The sequence below is a fragment of the Aythya marila genome, assembly GCF_965140915.1.
Source record: "Aythya marila genome assembly, chromosome: 3".
NCBI lineage: Eukaryota > Metazoa > Chordata > Aves > Anseriformes > Anatidae > Aythya > Aythya marila.
In genome coordinates, this window is record NC_139044.1 from 102,430,807 (window position 1) to 102,452,047 (window position 21,241).

The 21,241-nt window shown below is 38.9% G+C and overlaps 1 protein-coding gene across 4 annotated transcripts in view; it reads left to right on the forward strand.

The window, feature by feature from the left end:
* The window catches only part of RNF144A (ring finger protein 144A), a 62,677-nt gene extending 47,836 nt beyond the window's left edge, over positions 1–14,841 (forward strand). For all 4 annotated transcript variants that reach the window (XM_082756143.1, XM_082756142.1, XM_082756144.1 and 1 more), the window contains 6 exons: positions 6,168–6,272; positions 6,473–6,533; positions 7,526–7,733; positions 9,443–9,590; positions 10,816–10,905; positions 13,419–14,841. In XM_082756143.1, the coding sequence (XP_082612269.1) occupies positions 6,168–6,272; positions 6,473–6,533; positions 7,526–7,733; positions 9,443–9,590; positions 10,816–10,905; positions 13,419–13,550 (744 nt within the window). In that variant the 3' untranslated portion in view covers positions 13,551–14,841. The remainder of the gene's footprint in view (positions 1–6,167; positions 6,273–6,472; positions 6,534–7,525; positions 7,734–9,442; positions 9,591–10,815; positions 10,906–13,418) is intronic.
* Positions 14,842–21,241: the final 6,400 nt, after the last annotated feature.

Genomic DNA, 21,241 nt, shown 5'->3' on the forward strand with positions numbered 1-21,241 from the left:
CCCCAGTAGAGGTTATTTGCACGCTGCGTCTCTATTTACTAGTTTAGTCCAAAGCTAAAAACTAGTATTGCATCACATTACCCCTGAAGACTTGCTCTGTGTCTGCCAGTATAAATATCTGTTCACCAGACAGACTGCGGAATTAGCTTAGCGGAATTAGCACAGAGCAGTGAAATAACCTTGGTATTGTGCTGTCTTCCAACAAGAAAAGAGACAGCCTTCTCTGTATTCATTTATGATCAACATAAAGAAGAAATCCTGGAATGCAGAACATAAAAACATTATTAAATACTACCAAAAGTAGTTGTTGCAGTATACTTTCTCACATTTCTTATGCATCGTTGTACCTTCATCACATGGATTTTTAATTTTGGTTTAGTAGATTTTTAGCACAAAAATATTTGTAGCTACAAAACAGGGCTTTTCACTCAGTATTCTTTCACATTTCCTTCTTTCCTAGAATGTTAGACAAAAAGGAATGATCACATTCATCTAGCCTGATGTCATTTGTAATGTAAACCATAAAATACCAGCCAGCGTTTCCTGTCTCTTCCTGTGGTTGAATGCAAGTTTACATAAATATATAAATATGCGTGCATATATGTACATATATTTAGAGAAGTTCATCTAATCCTGTTTTAGAGATGATAAACAATTTGCTGAACTCTTAATAATTTTAGGAATTACTAACTCTACATGTTAATAATCATCTTACTTGGAAACATTTTCTTGTTCAGAATAAACTTTCTTCCCTGTATTATTTTCCATTTCCCGTCCTTGCATTGAAATTTAGGAAAACTAATCTTAGAATCAGAATTTCTACTTTAAAAAATACTAACCTTCAGTGTTAGAGAAAGCATGTCAGTCCTTTCTTGTGTCTCTGAAGTGGGATTGCAAAACTAGTGATTGTCAGCCCAAGATGAAGGATTATTTTCCTGGCTAATATCTGTGAAAAATAGTAAGTGCTTTTATCCAACTTAATATTAAACTTTTACCAAGTGTTTTGCAAGATTTTTTTTTTAAGGACATAGTACACTAGGTTTCTTTCCTTTTACTTTATTTTTATTATTTTATTTTTATTTCCCTTCAATTTTATCAGTAGATCTTGATTTTTGTTGTTGTTGTTTTTGTTTCTTTTAAATGTGTTACCAATATCAGCATACAGCATTTTTTGTGAAGTGCATGTTTCATTTTGGGATGGGCTGTCTTAGTGCCAGCACTAAAATACATTTAAAGCTTTAAGAAATAAATCAAATGATATGGTGATAATATATTTGGCTCTGCAGTCCTGTCATGCTTTTTGGCCTTTCCAAATCCATTGACTTATTTATAAAATTTCCCATATGACTTGGCACTTGCATCTGCAGCATTAGCGTAGTCAGAAATATGCATTTTGAGAAAATCCACCTAGCAGCTGTTAAGAAAATAATACAGGATAATCTTTTTGCCTGCCTAACTCTCAAATAAAAAATGACATCTCAAAAAGACATTTCTTGTTTCCTACGATATTAGCAATAACATGCTCTCGACAGCAAACTTGTTACAACTTTTCCAAAAAAAGTATATTCTTCTATTTCAAAAAAATGAAATTGTTCACCAAAAATATCTTCAATTTTTTCTAATTTCATGCATTCTGTATTGCAAACCAAGGCCTTCTCAGTGAACGTGTTTTTTCTGCCAAAGTAGATGGTGCACAAATGTTGCCCCATGTGGAAAAAAAATTGAAGTAAGATTCCTTATAATGAATTATGGTGTCTTGAGTTTGGTTTTTTGGGCGTCAAAAAAAAAATAAAGTTAAAGCATCTTCATCAGAAATAGACACAACTGTTTAGCAATTCTTCTAAAAGAAAATGAAAATCGAGACATTTTAATTCTTTACATTGAGATTTTGTTATCTTCTGCACAGGTTTGTTAGAGTTAAATACAGCAGAGTAAGATTATTTGTTGAGGTTTGGAAGTTAGGCAAAAAGTAATGATTTTGATTCTTGTAGGGTGCTTTGATCTTTCTAGCATTAGACAAAAAGATGTTCAGCTCTAAAGCAACAGCACATCAATTATGATTGTTTCTTTCTGAGCAGTGCAGTCCTTGATGTACAAAGGTTGTAAGGACAATTCATTGTGCACAGCTTTAAATATCAGGCTATATTGACAACTTTAGAAGGGAAGTTGTTCAATTAACCATCTATTGCTGAGGCAAATAAAAATAAGGAACACAAAAGGAGTGTGCAAGCATAGCGAAAAATACAGGTGTAATGCTGAGGGGAGCTAACCAGGCTGCTCTGACTGATCTTGAACTGTTTGGCAGCAACTGGGGCATGAGATAGGTCTTGATGTGCAAATACGTTGTGCAATGGCTTGCTTTCTTTTGCCTAAGGCATGTTGCAAAAGTTATATGGTAATGTAATGGTAATATTTTCATGAGAGTTTATTACTGTATTATAGCAGGGTTTCTCAGGGCTCCGTTTTAGGGCAAATTCTCTTAGAACCATAGAATCATTTAGGTTGGAAAAGAGCTCTAAGATTATTTGGTCCAGCCTTTTAACCTAGCACTGCCAAGTGCACCATTAAACCAAGCATTAAACCTAAGCACTATATCTACACATTTTTGAAGACCTCAAAAGATAGGTAGACTCAACTACTTCCCTGGGCAGCCTGTTGCAGTACTTGACAACCCCTTTCAGTGAATAATTTTTTTCGTAAACATCCCCTGGTGCAATTTAAGGCTATTTCCTCTTGTCTTGTCTCCCAAGCTTGGGAGAAGAGACTCGTCCCCACCTTGCTACAACCTCCTTTAAGGTAATTCTAGAGTGAGAAAACATCCTCAGTGTTTCCATAATTGTCTTGAGTGTAGGACTAGAAGGTGTTTTGAGTAAGTTTGCAGATGATACTAAATTGAGAGGAGCTGTTGACTCCATCAAGGATGGAGAGGCCTTGCAGAGAGATCAAGACAAATTAGGGAGCTGGGCAATCAGCAACAATTTGAAGAGTAACAGGAGCAAGTGCTGGATTCTGCACCTGGGAAGGGGCAACCCTGGCTGTAAGTACAGAATGGGGGATGAGGGGTTGGAGATCACCCCCACAGAAAGGGATTTGGGGGTTCTGTTTGACAGCAAGTTGAACATGAGTCAACAGTGTGCCGTGGCAGCCAGGAGAGCCTGCTGTACCATGGTGTGCATCAGGCACAGCATTGCTAGTGTGTCCATTAAAGAAAGGCTAAAGATATATATTAGGTTTATAACAGTCAATGTGCAAAATGAAGATATCTTGCTCTCTTTTTCCTACTTCACCCGTTGCATTTCTAATTTGAGCTCTTGTTTTCTACTAGGATATCTTCCCCTAATATGGGACCACTAAAAGCAGGGTAGAAAATGAACAACAGTTTGTCACCTTTTTATGTAAAATCTTTGTCTTTTAAAGAATTTTGCATTGTGCAACTGGGCACCTAATCTTATTGTGGTATTTTGCTTGCATACTGTAACATCTTGTGTCCAAGCCATGGACACAAGCCATGGGTAGCCTTCAAACTACCTTGCAAGCATTGTGGATTACTGCTTTTCAACAGACAGACACACACACACACACACACACACACACACACACACAGACACAGACACACACAGACACAGACACACAGACACACACAGACACACACACACAGACACACACACACACACAGACACACACACACAGACACAGACACAGACACAGACACACACACAGACACAGACACAGACACACACAGACACACACAAAAAAAAATCTCTGTAGTGGGGAGGTCTAGAGTGGACAGAATACTTAATCGTCTACATAATTTACATTGTTGTTTCATGGCCTCAAGACAGCATCTGTATTCCCAGAAAGCATAGCATCAGAAGTGCACTTAAGCTGGGTTTATTTTAAGCATACAAGGGCCAGTGCCACGTCAGTGGAAAGGGAAGGTATTGAGCACTGCTTGTGGCAGGGATGAACTGTATCATTCCTTGGAAGACTTGAGGAAAAAGAAACAAATCAAATGGGCTTTGGCAATGCTCCCAAACAGGCTGAGGAAGAGAATTAACCACATTAATGATTAATGATAGCAAAGCTCATTCAGCTTGAAAAGTACTTTCTATAAGTGCTAAGTGCTGGCATTAAAAATGTATGCACTTTCACTTTAATCTACACTTGGCTTGAAAATGGAGGGGAAAGGGAAGAGCCAGCAGTGTCATTATGGCAGTGCTAATAACCTTGCTACAGCTGAAATCACAGCCTGCCAAGGCACGCAACCTCCGGCCTAGTTCTTACAGAGCTCAGCCGGCTGTCGTTGCTGCTACTCATCCTCTTGAGCTGCTCCACCACCCACCCTGCGGGGCTCTCAGGGACAGGTTGGAAACCTTCTGCAAGATAAGCATCTGCTAAGTGAACTGTTATCTTTGTTAAATTCTTGCTGATAAAGAAGATGTATCCCATAATCCATCACGTAGGGATTTCTTTATGCATACAAAACATTTAAAGGTACTGATTATCCAGTCTATTTTTCTTTTCCAAGAAATAGTCCTGTCGTCTCTGGTGAGAGGGAGATGCGGGGAAGGGGAATCTGACAGAAATGATTTGGAGGCTATCAAGGCAGTGGCAGGTTGTCACCAGCAAAGCTGTGTACCACAGCAGCAGAAATTATGCAGGTAGAAAGTGAAGTTTTTGCTGCAATCAAGCTGTGAGAAGTAACATCCAAATTAAAGCATCAAGGTACGTTATAGGTTCTCAGAAAGAAGCAGAAAAGATGTAGTGAGAGGCAGAAGTGAAGATAAAGAGAATGAGTGAGCAGAGTGAAAGTCTGGACCATGGCAACTGCAAGCCACCTGCAAAGGGTTAGGCTGGAAGTGTGCTTGTTGGCAGGTCTGGTTGGTGGCATGGTTGGAGAAAGAGGTGACTTTGTGCTCTGGACGCTCATGAGGCACACTGGACTCAGTGAGGATGAAGCAGTCCTTTGACTTCCCAGGCTGATAGCAGGCTGCTGGCTGCATTTCTTTTAAAAGAGTAGTCTGGAGATGCTATTTGAAGTCCCCGTTCTTCCTGCTTGCTGCAAATGTGCAATTCCTCTCGCCTCCCACCCATCTGTATGCTGAGCTTGTTTTGTTTCTTCATTTTGCTTTGCTGTTGGTATATCTTTAGTGCATATCCCACAAATCTGTTAACAGGGAGTTGAGGATCTGCTTTCTGTATTTGTCCGTAGTTTGCCATTGCTGACTGAGCTCGTGAGGTCACCAACGTAGGGCAGCCCACCCGATGGGAGCAGACCCTCATTTGCTCTTTCTGTGTAATGTCAGGCTGGTCGAAGTTGTGGGGCATCTGCAGAGGAAAGCGTTTCTCTCTGTACATCTTTCCCCTTTCCTCTCCAGCAGACACCTGCGTGGTAACTCTCAACTTGATGTGGGAAGTATGGAGGTGGAGAGGGGTGGTGTTAAATCTTCAGGACTGTTTTTCTAAAATATCCACTTGCCCTCTCTCTTGTCAGCGTTCATGCTGCGTGCCACTGTGTCAAGATGCCACGTTTTCACTTATTAGGTGAAATACTGTGGTTGCTAGGGGAGAGAAGTATTAGTATTACCAATAGTTATTATTCAGTCCCCATGGAAACTGTAGTTCTTCTGGGAGTCCTAATTCTCACATCCCTGCTTCCTATGGAAAAGATACATCTTTAACCATGAAGTTTGGATAGTTATTTTCTAGAAATAGAAAGCAAGATACACTCCCTTTTGCTCTCTGGTATGCTTGACAGATGTCTGTCTCTGGGTAGTTTCTGCTTACTAAGCTGTGTTGTGGTTTCCAGTCACATATGAAGATTTTCAGAATGTGGTTTTTCCTTTTTTTTCCTTTTTTTTTTTTTTTTTTTTTTTCCTAGATCCCTCTTTTATTTGTCCTTCTCACCATTATTGCTATTTTTCTTTTATATACTGCATATTTTAAATCGAGGAAGTGTTATTTGATGAGGAAGTGAACTTGTTATTTTCTATTTGAGAGTATAACCACAGCACAGTCTGTGTGCACAGACCATGGTAGTAAAAGGGGCACAGCAGTATGTTTTGCAAAAAAGTTTGAATTCTTCAGATTTCCAGAGGAAAAGTGTTAAAACATTGAGTGATTTATTCTTGATGGAATAGTTAAGTCAGTCTTTGGCTCTCCTACAGTGCCTAAAACAGTATGTGGAACTTCTGATCAAAGAAGGTCTAGAAACAGCAATCAGCTGCCCTGATGCTGCTTGCCCAAAGCGAGGTCATCTGCAAGAAAATGAGGTACGTTTTTACTTTAAATTGTTCGGTTTTTATTTTCCTTTCCATAACGTTTAAATGTGTCTTGCTCTGTATGTTACAAATGTCATTGTTGCCAGCATGCCTTTTTAATAGTTCTATAAAGGTCAAACATTCTGTCTCCATTTGCTGAAAATACCCTTGCTGTTCTTAATTGGAAATTTGTTTTTTCCTTTCTTCAACAGATTGAGTGTATGGTTGCCTCAGAAATAATGCAGAGGTATAAGAAGCTACAGTTTGAAAGAGGTAATGTATGTAACACTATCCACTACGAGGCTGTGGGAATGGTATCACTCTTCAGTGATCCCAGAATCAGAATCTGGTTCTGTACAACTTCATGCAGTAGTATTGTGCATTAATTGGTCATCAGAAAACATAAATAAATAAATAGTTTCTGCTTTTGTTGGCACGATACCCATTGCAACATTCTGGGAATAAACTAAGGAAAGAAAATTACTATGTATTATATTGCTCTATAACTAAGGGAGGGAGTGACTTCTATTTAGGGCATTACTGTCTGCGTTGAGTCTCAGTACTGTAGGGGCTGGCAAGGTAGAGTGGCCTTTTTTATTGAGCCACCAATATCTCTCGTGCTAGAATCTAGTGTAGAATTATTAGGCAGTTGTGTATGTAACAATAACATGAACCTTATTTTTCATGAGCATGTAAGCTGACTGGGTGCCTCGGGTTATATGAAACTGCATGGAGTTCTGTAAAGAAGGCACAGTATGTGTGGCCATAGAGAACTTAGAGTAAGGCTTTTGCTGAAGGAAGGACCTAGCCAAGAGACCACTAAAGTCAGTGGTAGGTTTCTGTTGACTGTGGTGGACTTTGAAATATGAATTGACATACCAGTAAGCAGTCTCCAAGAGAGGAATGAAACTGGGTAACAGTTTAACACTGTTGGTAATCATGTGGTTGCAGTAGCGCAGAGAACACCTTGAAATACTGGGCAAGGCACTGCAAAAAAATGCCATGTCTCATTCTCAGAACAACATTCTTTAGCTCAGTGAATGGAAGTGAATAATGAATCCAGATGCTATAAAGTCACTTTACTTTGGTTCCTGTTTGCAAAGCAGGCCAGGTTTATGTCTAAGTGGGTAGCATAAATTAAAAGGGTTCCTTTGGAAATGTGCATCTTCAAATGCCCTGCCAGTCAACCTCAGCTAGAATACATTGTTATGGAAGTTTGGTCTTGTAACTGCCTTTGAGTGTTGTTCTTTTATATCCCTTTACAGAAGTGCTTTTGGATCCATGTCGGACTTGGTGTCCATCCTCTACTTGCCAGGCAGTTTGCCAGCTCCAGGAATCAAGCCCACAGGACCCCCAGCTGGTCCAGTGCAAAGCCTGCGACATTGAGTTCTGCTCTGCTTGCAAATCTAATTGGCATCCAGGTCAAGGCTGTCAGGAGAACATGCCAATCTCTTTTCTTCCAGGAGAAACAAGGTAGAGTATTTCAAAACATCAGGTATTTAGAAACAAAACACTGAGTATTTGAACAAATATGAATATGAATAGTAAAGAAGCACTTTCCAGACACTTTGTTTTTAAGCAGTTTTCTTCACCTAATCATTCTCCTTCCTGTAATGCTGTATTCCAAAAATGGATAGCCCTCAGCAGCCTCACCCACCTGTCACCATTCCCAGCAAAGCACAAAATAGCTGCTCTATCAGCAGTCCTTTTGCCCTAGTGGGAAAAATTTGATATCTACCCAGCTCATGATCTTCACAGTTCTCATTGTTGCTGCTGTTCTGAACAGTAATGAGTGTTGGTAGCATCATGACAGACAGTGACTTTTAGGATACCCTGTCAATCATCTGAATTGGTGTACATCAGGACAGTGATCTTAAGTTCTTTTTAAGGCCACAATGAAAGAACTGTGAGCCATTTGCACCAGCATACTGCAGAAAGGCCATTGTGCAGATTTTCCACCTAATGTTTGGTCTTCATCAAAGATTGTATAGCAGTTCAAGGTATCATTAAAGTCCTGGTCAACCTTGGACTTAGCAGTTCATTTCAACTTTTGCTGTAACAGATGACTAGCTAGGATGCTATGAGTTCCCACTTAAATATTTTAATTTTTGTATGTGCTTTTTGTGTGTGCTTGATCAGAACTGAATCTAACTGAACTACATTGAAAGATAGAAGACTCAATCTATTTTCGTTAGTGTTTCTTTGCTTTTAGTTCATGCTTTGGTTTTTATTTTGAGGGTTTTTCCTAGTATTCTTGAGCAAAATGTTCCAGTAGCTGTTTGTGCTGCATGCATTTGGAGTTTCATCTGTGGTTTATGTATTCAAAGCATTTTTCTGTGATATGGTTTCCCCTAGTGTGACTAACAAGAGTATGTCTTTTTATCCAGCCATTGGGTAAACATGGTAATCAGTCGAGGGTCAGTCCTGTTTTTCAGCAAATTGTCGATACCCTACCAGTCACTCTTGTATCTCCCGCTGGCAGTGGCTGCAGGAAGCAGCACATTTTAGTTGTTGCCATACATAAAGGCTCTGCAGGTTAGAAAGACACTGAAGTGAAATAATTATTTTTCCACTGTTTCCTCTGTGTTTTTTCCACTATTTGAAGGGACATCCTACAGTTTTGCGTAGTGCTACAAGACAACAAGAGGTGGTGCTGACCCTAACTCGTGAACTGTGATTCATTAGGGCAGTTTTAGAGATGAAGAGAGAAGCTTTGAAACAGCATCATGTCTCAAAAACTTCATGTTTCTTTCTCAAGAAAGCAGAGACATGAGATACCAAGTTTTTTTGAAACACCTTTTAGCACTTAAAGAGGGGTTATAAAAACTATGGAGAGTGACTTTGTATATGGGCAGGTAGTGATAGGACAAGGGGTGGTGTTTTTAAACTAAAAGAGATTAGATTTAGATTAAATGTTAGGAGGAAATTCTTTACCCAGAGGGTGGTGGTGAACACCACCCCTGGAGGTGTTCAAAGCCAGGCTGGATGGGGCTTTGAGCAACCTCATCTAGTGGAAGGTGTCCCTGCCCATGCATGGCAGGGTTATCATTAAGGTCACTTCCAACTGAAACCATTCTATGATATTAATGAAAAACTAGGCATATTGTCAGCGCAGTCCTTAAAAATTCTTCTCTAAACTGACATGGCCGCACATCCTGTGAATTCTCCACTCTCTCCCACAGTTCAGTTTTTAAAATGGAAGAAGATGATGCTCCAATCAAGCGCTGTCCAAAGTGTAAAGTTTACATTGAACGAGATGAAGGTTGTGCCCAAATGATGTGTAAGAACTGCAAGCATGCCTTTTGCTGGTACTGTCTGGAATCTCTCGATGTGAGTAAATGCAGTACACTGGGTTTCAGAAGTTTAGAAGTTTGTGGTTTTGCTATCCAACTGTCTCATCAATTAATACTAGGATTTCTATATTCCATTTTATTTGGCCTGTGTGATCTTAGCGTTTTTACCTACATGAGCCAGAAAATAATTATTATAAAGCAAAATTTTGTGAAAATGTTTTGTTTTCAGTCTTTACATAGCATCTATCATGATGTTTTATTTTGCTTTTTTTTTTTTTTTTTTTTTTTTTTTTTAATAATACCTACTTTGTACTGACTTTTCAGTGTTTCCCTTCTTGAAGGAGTTACAGAATGAGTATAGCAATGTTCTCAGTTCCATGGAAGTTTGAGACAAAAACTAGATTTGGTGCATCACCATGCAGGGGGCTAACAGTCAGATTTTATACTACTCATTGTTTCTATGGGACAAGAAATAGATCTTATGTATCAAAAAGAATGCAATGTTTTCCTAACACCAGAAATTTGTCAGTGTATAAGCCACAATTGTCATGTGTTTATAATTTTTTAAATCTGCCAGTTATTGTGCTCAAGAATCAGAGTATATACAATATATAACATCTGTTTCCATGTCATCCGTTTTATTTTGTAGCATTGTTAACAATAACAAAGGAAATGTTTTAGGTTCCCCAAAGCTACTCAGAGTATTCAGCTCCTGTGGTTGTCCCATTTGAATGCTTTACAATCCTAAACAATGCTTAACAATCCTAAAGTTACAATCTTCTCACGTGCTCAGCTAAAAGGTAGTGTTCCCTTGGTACATGGCCTGCTATCTTGGCTGTTTTTTTTTTTTTTCTGGAGGATGGCAGGACAGATTGGGGAATGATTTCTCAAAAATCTATATTAACTGTACGTATATTTTTCAACTAATAAAATTAACCAAGTTTGGAAAGCCTGTGATAGAAATATTATCCTTCGCTCTTTCTATTTGTGTGTGTAGTATATGCTGTGGGCAGTTTATCTTCTTGGACCCTCTTGCTCACCTCCATGCTACCATTTAAATATTCACGTTCAGAGCCTTTGAGAGAAGAGATTCCTTATAGACATATAACACTTCTTAAACAAACCTGTTTGTGAAGACACTTAACTGTAAACAAAGCACTTTGGGAAGGTTGGATCTGGCCATATCCACTTTACCAATGTTTTGTTTTCCTGATTGTTTTTACTTCTCTTTATTGTCTACCTTTCCGTTTAATATTTTGTAGGATGACTTTCTCCTCATACATTATGACAAAGGACCTTGTCGAAATAAGCTGGGACACTCCAGGGCATCTGTTATCTGGCACAGAACACAGGTAAAGCTCATATCTCTAAAAGCTCTGTGTGAGTTGACAGAGAAACAATACTGTGATAATGCCTTCCTTTGCCTTACTCATTTTAACAATGAGTAAAGTTTTGTGCTGAATGGTAGCTAAAGTCTGTAGCAGGTTTAAAGAGGACCATAGCTTGGACAAAAAGTTTTGTAGTGAGAAGACTCACTCATGTGGGTCTGGACAAACAGGAAAAATGAAGTGAAATTAGAAGGATCATAGCCCTGTCTCTCTACATACACGCCTGGATGCCTGTGCTGTGGGCTGGGTGTTGCTTGGCTTAGGCAATAGTATGGTAGAAAGTGTATGGGTGCGTAAGCTTTCTTTGTAATATGAATTACAAAGTACCTGTGATATGAAGGGATTCATCTGATTTTGGAATCAGTTCTTGGCCACAGTAGTTGATACAAATATGTTTGATAGACAGAATGCATGTTATTCTGGTCATTGTTGAGAAAGAAAGTGATAATTCTCTTCCAACAAGGGTATAATTCTGCTAAACCTACTAAAGCCAATTCAACATTACATTCATTTTCCTAAGTTAAATTTTTGAGTACTTATGCAAGGCAAGTTGAGATTAGCCTTTGGTTTGTTGTTTGTGGATTAAAAACATATGTATAATATTATTTTATATAATAGATACGTATTATTTATATTTGTTTGGGCCAGAAGGAATGGCTTGATGCTGCATAGAGCTGCAACTTTTTTAGAAACAACTAAACCAAGTGGAAAATGAGTAACACTCAGCAAATAACCTACTGTTAAAGCAAACAAACAACAAGAAGACCACAAAACAAACAAACAAACAACAACAAAAAAAAAAGTAAAGTGAAACCTAGTTAAGTCTTTAGTGCCATTTTGAGGTTGAAATTGAAGGTGTACATGTAAATAGGCATTTTATAAACATTAGCAGTTGCCAGTCCGGCCCACTGAATTGGTATATAAGAGTGTACTGTCTCCAAAGAGTAGCATGAGGACAGTTACAGCTCTCAGTTTGTAAAGGAGATGAGAGTTCAGCTTCATTTTACGTCTATAGCAAATGAATGCAGAGATTAGTAAGTGGAAGTTGCATCAGATTGTCAGCACCTCCAAAAGAAGAATGAGTAATGCATGCCACTGAAGCTGGAAAAGAAATTGCTCTTGGCAAGAGATAAAATTGTTAGGGCAAGGAAGTTTGACCTCTTTATCCCTAGACAGAGAAAAGCCAAAAGCAAAAATTTGGCATAACTGAGGCAGTCTAAATGCAAGAGCTCCCCTCTTCGCTGTGACTGCTGTCCCACAGCGCCATCTCCTGCAGCCAGCGCTTCATGTCAGGTCCCCGCTCCAAAAATCCTCGGCTAGTGGAATTGCAAAAGAAATACGTGGTAATCATAAAGAGAAATGGTCCGTGGCAGACAAAAGTACTCGCAAATCATTCCTTCTATTCCAAGGCAAATTACACATTTGCCAGCTAGTTGAAGTGGTATATCTAGCACTGGCTAGAAGAATTTTTAATGAGTGCTGTGCTCTAATTTCATTTTGCCTTCTGTTGTGAGGTTTTGCTGGCAGATTAGCATTCCACTCCTGCATCCATTATTAAAAATTATTCACAGAAACTCTTATGTGAATAAATCTAAGTGATTTTTTTCAAATAATTTGCAGACATATTATTATGAAATTACTACTACAGCTGCCTATGGCAAATGGGAAAACTTCTTCAGGCAATGACCCTCAACTTGAATTTTTGTGAACAATTTTCCAAATTAAGCCCTGTAGAAACTAACAGTTTGGCACACTATCAGGATGGGTAGATCTGAGGTCCTCTGCCCCTCCTGGGAGGAAGGTGATCAATAAATGTAGGTGAAAAAACAAATGCTTTTAGATAGAGTTAGTCATATCCCCTTAAACAGCAGGATTAGCTCAAGGCTGAATATAAAATAAAATAAAAAAAAAAATTGCTATATGCAAAGTTTTCCTTTAGTCCATAGTTTTTGTAATCTCTGGCTGAGATTCCCAAGCTTCTGTTTTTTGTTGGTGGGAAGAAGATTGTGGGAATCTTCATGGGTTCTCTGTGAACAATGCCAGAACATGGGCAGCTGCTTTTTGGAGCTTTCTCCAGCAGAATGGAAAGCACCTGAAGTGGGAGTCTGCCTTATAGTCTTGATCCTGATATTTAATATTTAGGTTTGATCAAGAAAGAAGTACCTAGTGAACTCTTTCATCAGTTGTTCCAGATACAACAAAACTCAAAATGGCAATAGCTATTTGCCTCATGTTGTATGATGGAACTGAGTTGTACAGCACAGTTCTGATTAGAGCAATGAAACAGGAACATCTCCACACCAATCTCACTCATGCTTGCTGATTTTGGCAGTTGACTGTAGCATATGCACAGGGGGACGTCCTGGCTCTGGTGAGGCCAGTGGCAGTTGCTGAGATCCTTTTGAAGGACATTGATGATGTGCTGATTTCAGCAGGATCTAGACCTTCTCTAACAGTTCTATTCCTTTCTCTTTCAGGTGGTTGGAATTTTTGCAGGATTTGGTCTTCTGCTTTTGGTGGCCTCCCCTTTCCTTCTACTTGCTACACCATTTGTTCTGTGCTGCAAGTGCAAATGTAATAAAGGAGATGATGATCCTCTACCTACCTAGACTGAGAGAAGACTGGACTCATCACAACAGACGTTTTGATTTTATTATTGCTGTTGATGTTTCCCTCTTGCACTTCCGTTGCTGTAGCCTTACTTGCCCCGTTCTGCTTTCTGTTGACTCACAGTCTTGGTTCCAGGAACTGTTGCGTAGATCAAATGATAATAGACAAGGAGGGTAATGGAAGGCAAGTTTGGTGCTTCACGGAGACCATGGACCCAGATAGCTAGCTGAAATGAAAAAGTGATACTGCTAAAAGTAATACAAAAGGTTTCTCTAGCCCTCTTGGTGGACTGGGAACTGTGCTGAATGACATCAGCAACACAAGCTAAAAATGCACACCAATCTAAACTTTCTGCATATTTGTTTGCTTCAAAATTCAGTGTCTTATTCCTGTATGTATTTTAAGTTGCCTGTCATTTAAATCAGTTAGTCAGTTTTGTATGACTTTACCATGTTTATTACTCACATTTTTGTTGATACCATCACACCATGTTTTTTAATGCATATTTTTCCAAGTATAACAAAGTCAATAAGGTGCATATAGGCCATCCTATGCCTTTCTTGAAGTTTAAGGAGGGACAGAGGGACAAAGTTGGTCCTGTTGCCTTCCAGGAATTTTTTGAAGTCTTATTAGAAATTTGATTGAAAGTACATTTTTAAAACAATTTGAAGAATCTGTAAGGTTAAGTGGTGACACAAACCTGCTATCTAATCAAGGTTCTTTTAAAAATGCATTGATGGTATTGATTACTGCTGGACCACTAGTTTCTCTGAATTGTTGTTTTTTGCTGTTGTTTATGGTTCTGCTACACTTACAGGGCTACATAACTTCTAATCCAGGTATCTTAATCTTTTTATATATATATATATATAACCCTATTTAAACCAAATGTGTAAATAGCTGCGCTATTGAAATATTTTGGAAGTTCAGGATAGCTTGCTTATGTCTTTAGGGCACTTATTTAAAAATACAGGATTAATTTTACTATTTAGAAGATGCTTGGGTTATCAGTGAATCTTTCCTTCTAAGTATAAAATATATCAAGATCATCGTTGTAGTTAATAATAAAAAATGCCTGGAATATTTGTGGACGTTGTACTTAACATTTAAACTACTTAGGCCATTTTCAGAGTTAATATATGGTGTATGCTGTTAATAACAATACTGTGATGAAACAAGTTTTCATTTGACAAGTAATCAGACTTGATATGATAGTTTTGCAGAATTCAGTGCTGTGTTTCTCCAGGGTTGTAAAGTGTGCTAGTCAACATACTGTTAATCATTGTAGTTTCTCTTTAGAAATATTTTGTTGGAAATCATTTTGCTCTGATTTTAAAGCTGGCAGAAATTTGACTAATAACATCTCTCCACAAAATATGAAGCACCTGAATTAATGTGTATGTCTGTGTGTAATACCGGAGGAAAACCTTCTGAATGGCATGTAGATGGAAGTTTGACTGCATTTTTATCACCATTTATTTCTTTGCTTTATCAAGGTACTGAGGTTGATGAATACACTGAAGCCAGGATAACTTTGCACTGAAAATGCATTAAGACCTTTAAATGCAACTGTTTCTGGCTACTGTTACAGGCTGGGAATTTGTTTTCATATCTTAAGCATAAGGAAATTACTACTTTTTTTTTTCATTATCTTTTATTTTACACTGTCCATCTGTTAAATAAAAAGACTGTAGGGTGTAATTCTGAAACAGGCCACTGTCTTTTTATGAAACTACACTTGAATTTCTTCTCCCTTTCTTCCAAGTTTAATGGTATCCAAATTCAAAGTATATCTAAGCACAGATCGTAGCTGCAGGAGCTGGAGATCACCTGCAATGCACTTATTTGGCTTGATTTTAATGAGTTCAGCCATTATATTGTGAAGGAAAAGGATAGCATGTTACCAGCAAGTCTGAACTCCTTGGGATGTGTTCAGATTGTTTATGGCAGTGGTTCAAATCTTTACTTGTAACATCTACTTTTTGTTATCATAGTATTTTGAGTATGTCTTCATTATTAAAAATTGCATAGCTGTTCCAAAATATCTGTAGGAAAGTCTTGGTAATGCATTTGGTTGTTGGTTGCAAAGTATTGTGTAAGCCTGGGCTGCCCTGAGTCCCAGCTTCCATCCGTTGCAAAAGCAATGGAACAAATGCCTTTTTGTGAAGGACAACTTCCTGCAAGTAAGCTCGTATGACAGGGTGGGAAAACTTGAGTTACAGTCTTTCATCCTTGGTCCTGTAATTCTGTTTAAATGCAGAAAAAGAAATGGGCAAAGGGACATAAGATTTCCTAGGTTGTTAATGTTCTGTAATTGGGAGCAGGAAGGAATTTCCCCGTATGTGGCAGTGGCTCTAATGACCAGTTTTACTGGGATGATAGCTGAGGTGCAGCAGGCTGCTAGCAGTACCTGGAGTGTCCTGGTTTGAGGTTTGTTTTCTACTGTGCCTTTCTTAGAGACAGCCTCTCTGTGGCAATATAGCAAGGCTGAAAATTTCCACAGTATTGTGTGGCCAGTTAATAATCAATGTCAGAAATAATGCATTTCCAGATTTTAAAAAGGGAAAGACAAAAATGTGGACATTTAAAGTTGTATACAATTGATGCTTGCAGTTAACATAATGTGTAATCAGAAAACTGTATTTCTGTTAGCATCTCTCTGTCTCTGATCTCAACATACTTGAATTGCTGGAGATTTTTATGATCTATCTTTTGGTTCATCATATCCTGTCTGTTGGGATAGACTATATGCCTACATATATTTACCAAATACCTAGACTTTTCAGGTATGCTAAATATCATTCCGTCTGTGTTCTCGGGGATTTTTTTTTTTTTATTGTTTTGTTTCCAAAGTAGCATACTTCTGTCAGTGATGCATTGAGTTTGGGGTGTTTTTATGTTACAGCTTTTGTTGACAGTGTGACATTTAATACCCTGAAGTTGAATTGTAAATACATTATTATAAACTCTGACATTTAAACCCCCTGACATGGAGAAGTGAATGTTTGTTTGCTTTTCAGCTGAAACTGTTACAACAGCTTTGTCTTTTTAGATTTACACCTGAAAAATAAGATTTACTGCATGATTTTTGTTGCATTTTTATAGCTATATGCTATTGTTTAGTTTGTTTGCATTGTCTTAAATGCTGTTTTTAATGTAGTTTGTGACAGTACATCATTTGCACGTTCCGTTGGGGTGAAATAGCATCTTGTCTAGTGAGCATGGGACTGGGTGTGGGGTCCAGACTCCAGAAACTTTTAATCTCCCAGACTTGCCATTAGTTGGGCTGAAGTCAGTTAGAAGAGGGATCAGCAGCACAGCCCTCACTGACTTCAGTGGCAGTAGCATTGGGTCTTCCCTACGTGACATTGGGCAAGTCACTTAACTCTTTTTCTCTCGGTGTAGTCATCCTTTAAATGGATGGACCAATGTTCACCTACCTCACAGGAGGGTTGTGAGGACTAATTCATTGGTTTTGAGACCCTTCAAGGTTCTCTGACAAAAGACTATATTTAAATGCTTACAGCAGCTTTATGTTAATATTTCAATTTTATTCACATTGGCTTTCATTCTAAAACCTCCTACTACTGACCTTAGCATGCCAAGAATTTGGGATGCTTTTCCTCCACATACCAAGCAGCATGATCTTTCCTCAAATACTCTGGCTTACGAATTAGACAAAATCCCAAATAAGTACTGAATGGTATAGCTCTCAACTTACAATTGATGTCCTGACATGCAGGAAACACAATCAAAACTAGAGAAAAGCTCTTTTGTTTATGGACAAAACAAAAATATTCATAAATGAGAAAAAGATGAAGAGCTTTCAATTTAACATTGTTATGGACAGGAAAATAGAAATGAAGTTTTATGCATTTCATCTTTAGTCTTTTTACTGTAGAGGGATAAATATATTTAATACAGGCAGTTTTCATCCCTGTAAGGTGCAGCATGCATAAAGCTTTGTGCAGGTTTATTTTGGACATTTCACATATAATCTGCAGTCCTGAAGGAAACAGGCAGAATATGGTGGTTGTTGATGACAGTAATATTAAGAACATCAAAAAAGCCTGCATCAGTGCTTAATTGCTAATGCACTTATACTAAGTAAGGCATGCTGTTTGTGTTTAGAGCCCTGTGGTCTTCATTATTGCTTTGATTTGTGTATCTCTCTTATAAGAATTCCAGGAACATTAGGTACAGGTACGTGGTACAAAACTGAACCTTTCTTGATCATTTTATCATGGATGTATTTTAAACACACATAGGGTAAGCATGAAGGAGTCATGCATATGTATAAATAATGTATTCGACCAGTGTAAAAATAGTTCTGTTGATGTAATGAAATGTAAGTACATTTTGTGCCACTAACACTGTGATGTATAAAAGAGCTGTTGAATGCCTTTTAATGTTGTGTTTTGTACTTTGAATCATATTGAAGAGTTTAATTTGTAATTTGAATAGATATTTTAAATGAATGTGTCTCCTGTGATTCTTCATAGTGACTTGTCACTGATGTCCCCTAAAGAAAAGTGTTTTTATTATGGTAAGACTGTTTATTCTTATCTGCCTCTCCTTCCTACAGAGCAAGCACAGCCTGGGAGACCTCCTACCTCACCTCTGGGCATAACTGAAGTTCTGACACATAGTTGCACACATTAGCCAAGAGAATGAATCTGGGTATCTCTAGAGCTAACTTAACCCACAGCTAAGTCTTTCTTTGGTCCAGCTCCTGTTGCAGGGAGTTAGTATAGGTTATACCTGGGTGGATTTCATAGAATCACAAAATGGTTTGGGTTGGAAGGGACCTTAAAGGTCATCTAATTCCAACTCCCCTGCCGTGGGCAGGGACTAGGCCACTAGACCAGGTTGTTAAAGCCCCAACCAGCTTGGCCTTCAAAACTTCCAGGGAAGGGGCATCCACAGCTTCTCTGGGCAACCCGTGCCAGTGCCTCACCACCCTCAGAGTAAAGAGTTTCTTCCTTATACCTAATCTAAATCTACCCTCTTTTATACCCTCTTTAAGTTTAAAGCCATTACCCCTTGTCCTATCACTACACTCCCTGACAAAGAGTCCCTCCCCAGCTTTCCTGTAGACCCCCTTTAGGTACTGGAAAGCCTCTATAAGGTGCTAGAAGCACCTTAGGTTTCCCCGGAGCCTTCTGTTCTCCAGGCTGAGCAATCCCAACTCCCTCAGCCTGTCTTTGTAAGAGAGGTGCTGTATCCCCTTAATCATCTTTGTAGCCCTCCTCTGGAGTCATTCTAATAGGTCAACATCCTTCTTGTGCTGGGGGCCCCAGAGCTAAAGGCAGGATTCCAGGTGGAGTCTCATGAGGGGTAGAATCACCTACCTCCATTGACCTGTTGGCCACGCTGCTTTTGACACAGCCCTGAATATGGTTGGCTTTCTGGATTGCAGGTGCACATTGACTGCTCATATTGAGCTTCTCATCAACCAGCATCCCCAGGGCCTTCTCATCAGGGCTGCTCTCAATCCGTTCTCCGTCCAGCCTGTATTTGTGCTTAGGATTCTGGCCCAGATGTTCTGGGCCAAACTACCTTGCACTTGGCCTTGTAGAACTTCAAGAGGTTCACACAGGCCCACTTCTCAAGCCTGTCCAGGTCCCTCTGGATGCCATCCCTTCCCTTTAGCATATTGATCACATCACACAGCTTGGTATCACAGGCAAACTTGCTGAGGGTGTGCTCGATCCCACTGTCCACATCATTGACAAAGATGTTAAACAGTGCTTGTCCCAGTACTGACCCCTGAGGATCACCACTTGTTACTGTTCTCCACTTGGGCTTGGAGCTATTGATGCAAGTCTTTGAGTGCAACCATCCAGGCAATCCCTTACCCACCAAGTGGTCCATCCATCAGATCCAGGAACAATAGAGCATACTTAACCCTGTAACAGTGGGAATTTGTCCTTGTGTTCTTGGTTCCATTGTAAGGCACTTCATGCTTTGCCTGAACTGCAGTTTAGGATGGAGTCATTACTTTGGTCCCCCTAGTTTCTTTCTCACTTGCTAAGAAACACCTTGTCCCATTTTTTATTTTATATTTTTATTTTATTTTTTTTTTAAGTTACAATTTCTTACAAAATAATAATAATGGTGTGCATAGCTAATATACATGTGTGCCCTGATAATTTAAGGAAAACCAAGGGCACTTAATAGCTGCACTTAATAGCTCCGTTCTTCCCTTTTCATTGAGTGTAATGATTTTTCAGTTGAGATATTTTGTTCAATTAACTGGGCAGAAAGCAGTCTGTAGATGCCAGGGCTTTTTGATCTATTCTAGGAGCACGTATTATTAACAAAGCAGGCTTTCTACTTTCTTCCTCTGTTCCCACAGCCTTGCTTCCAATTAGAGTTTGTTTTGCTTTGCAATTTTCTTGTAGAGGGGAGAGTTAGTTTTCAGTCACTTGCAATTTTCTTTCAGTTTGGTAATGTTCAGCCTCTTGGGCATTTCCTCAGTCTCTCTGCAAGGTTCAGCTTACCTTGCCATATCAGGATTTTCTGACCCATGCCTTCAGCTATGTGAATGGATTTCTGTGCAAAAGGTCCATAATCAGAGAAACAAGCACTGTAGAAACTGTATGTGGTGTTACAGATGTCAGGGCCTCAGCTGTCTAAAATTAGAGCATTTAGATTGGGTTTTTAAATGGAAAACTTCTAACCTACACGTGTTTTAGTAAATAGAGTTTCCATGTTTGTGCTATCACCCTGAAGCCAGCTGGCTTGCGGTAACCCACATCCATAGTAAGAATCTCTGTTAGGAATGGCTCCAGCTCCACAGAAACTCCTGAGCAGTACCTGGGCTTGGGTAGGAGAGTTTGGGTCAAAATCATACCAATAGCTGCCTTCTAGGAACTGAATGATTTAGACAATTGAATGTCACAGCACTAAAACTTGTCACTGTTAAAATGGTACGTGTAGAGATGTAACTGTAGGAATTGCACATAAAATTCATATGGTTAAAACTGAGTGAAGCACCTTTCGCTCTTAGAGAGCCTTACTGCAAGTGCTACTTTCAGATATCAGGACAGAATTTGCTCGTACAAATTAGAACCAGGTCAGTGTGCTCCCATATGGCATTCCCAGATGAGCGTGTGTGTAATGGCTGTAATTCAGATATGGCATATATACAAAATGTTTAGATGGTAGAAATCATACAAACCAAGTCACGCATGCAAACAACAGAAATGCACTAGAGAGACTGAATAGACAGTGAATAGATGGTGGATGTCTTTTTTTAATTTTCTATTTTTTATTTTTAAGCCGAAATTGAAATGAATGCTATAGTCAGTACATGAACGCTAAATTTAAACCTCATTCCCAAAGAAGTCAGCCTCTGAGAGTAAACTTTAGATGTCCTAACTCAGTGCTGTTTTCTAAATTCTGAATGTAAATATGTGTGTCTAGACAATGTGTGGTACTTTATTTTTATGCACAGCATATTCTTAAATGTCAAATGTGTCTTCTAGTTAGTGTAGCATATCTACGTCTCCAGGAAGGAGAAATTCTCCTGCATAAATTTGTAGAACAAGAAATCTGTTCCTGGAGCAATGCAGGTTGCCCATATTAAATAGACTGATAAAGGCTCTGGGATATTTTTGGCACTTTCAAGTGGAAGAAAGTGTATTAGAAGCAGAATTTAATCATTTCCTCCTTCAAAACACTGTCT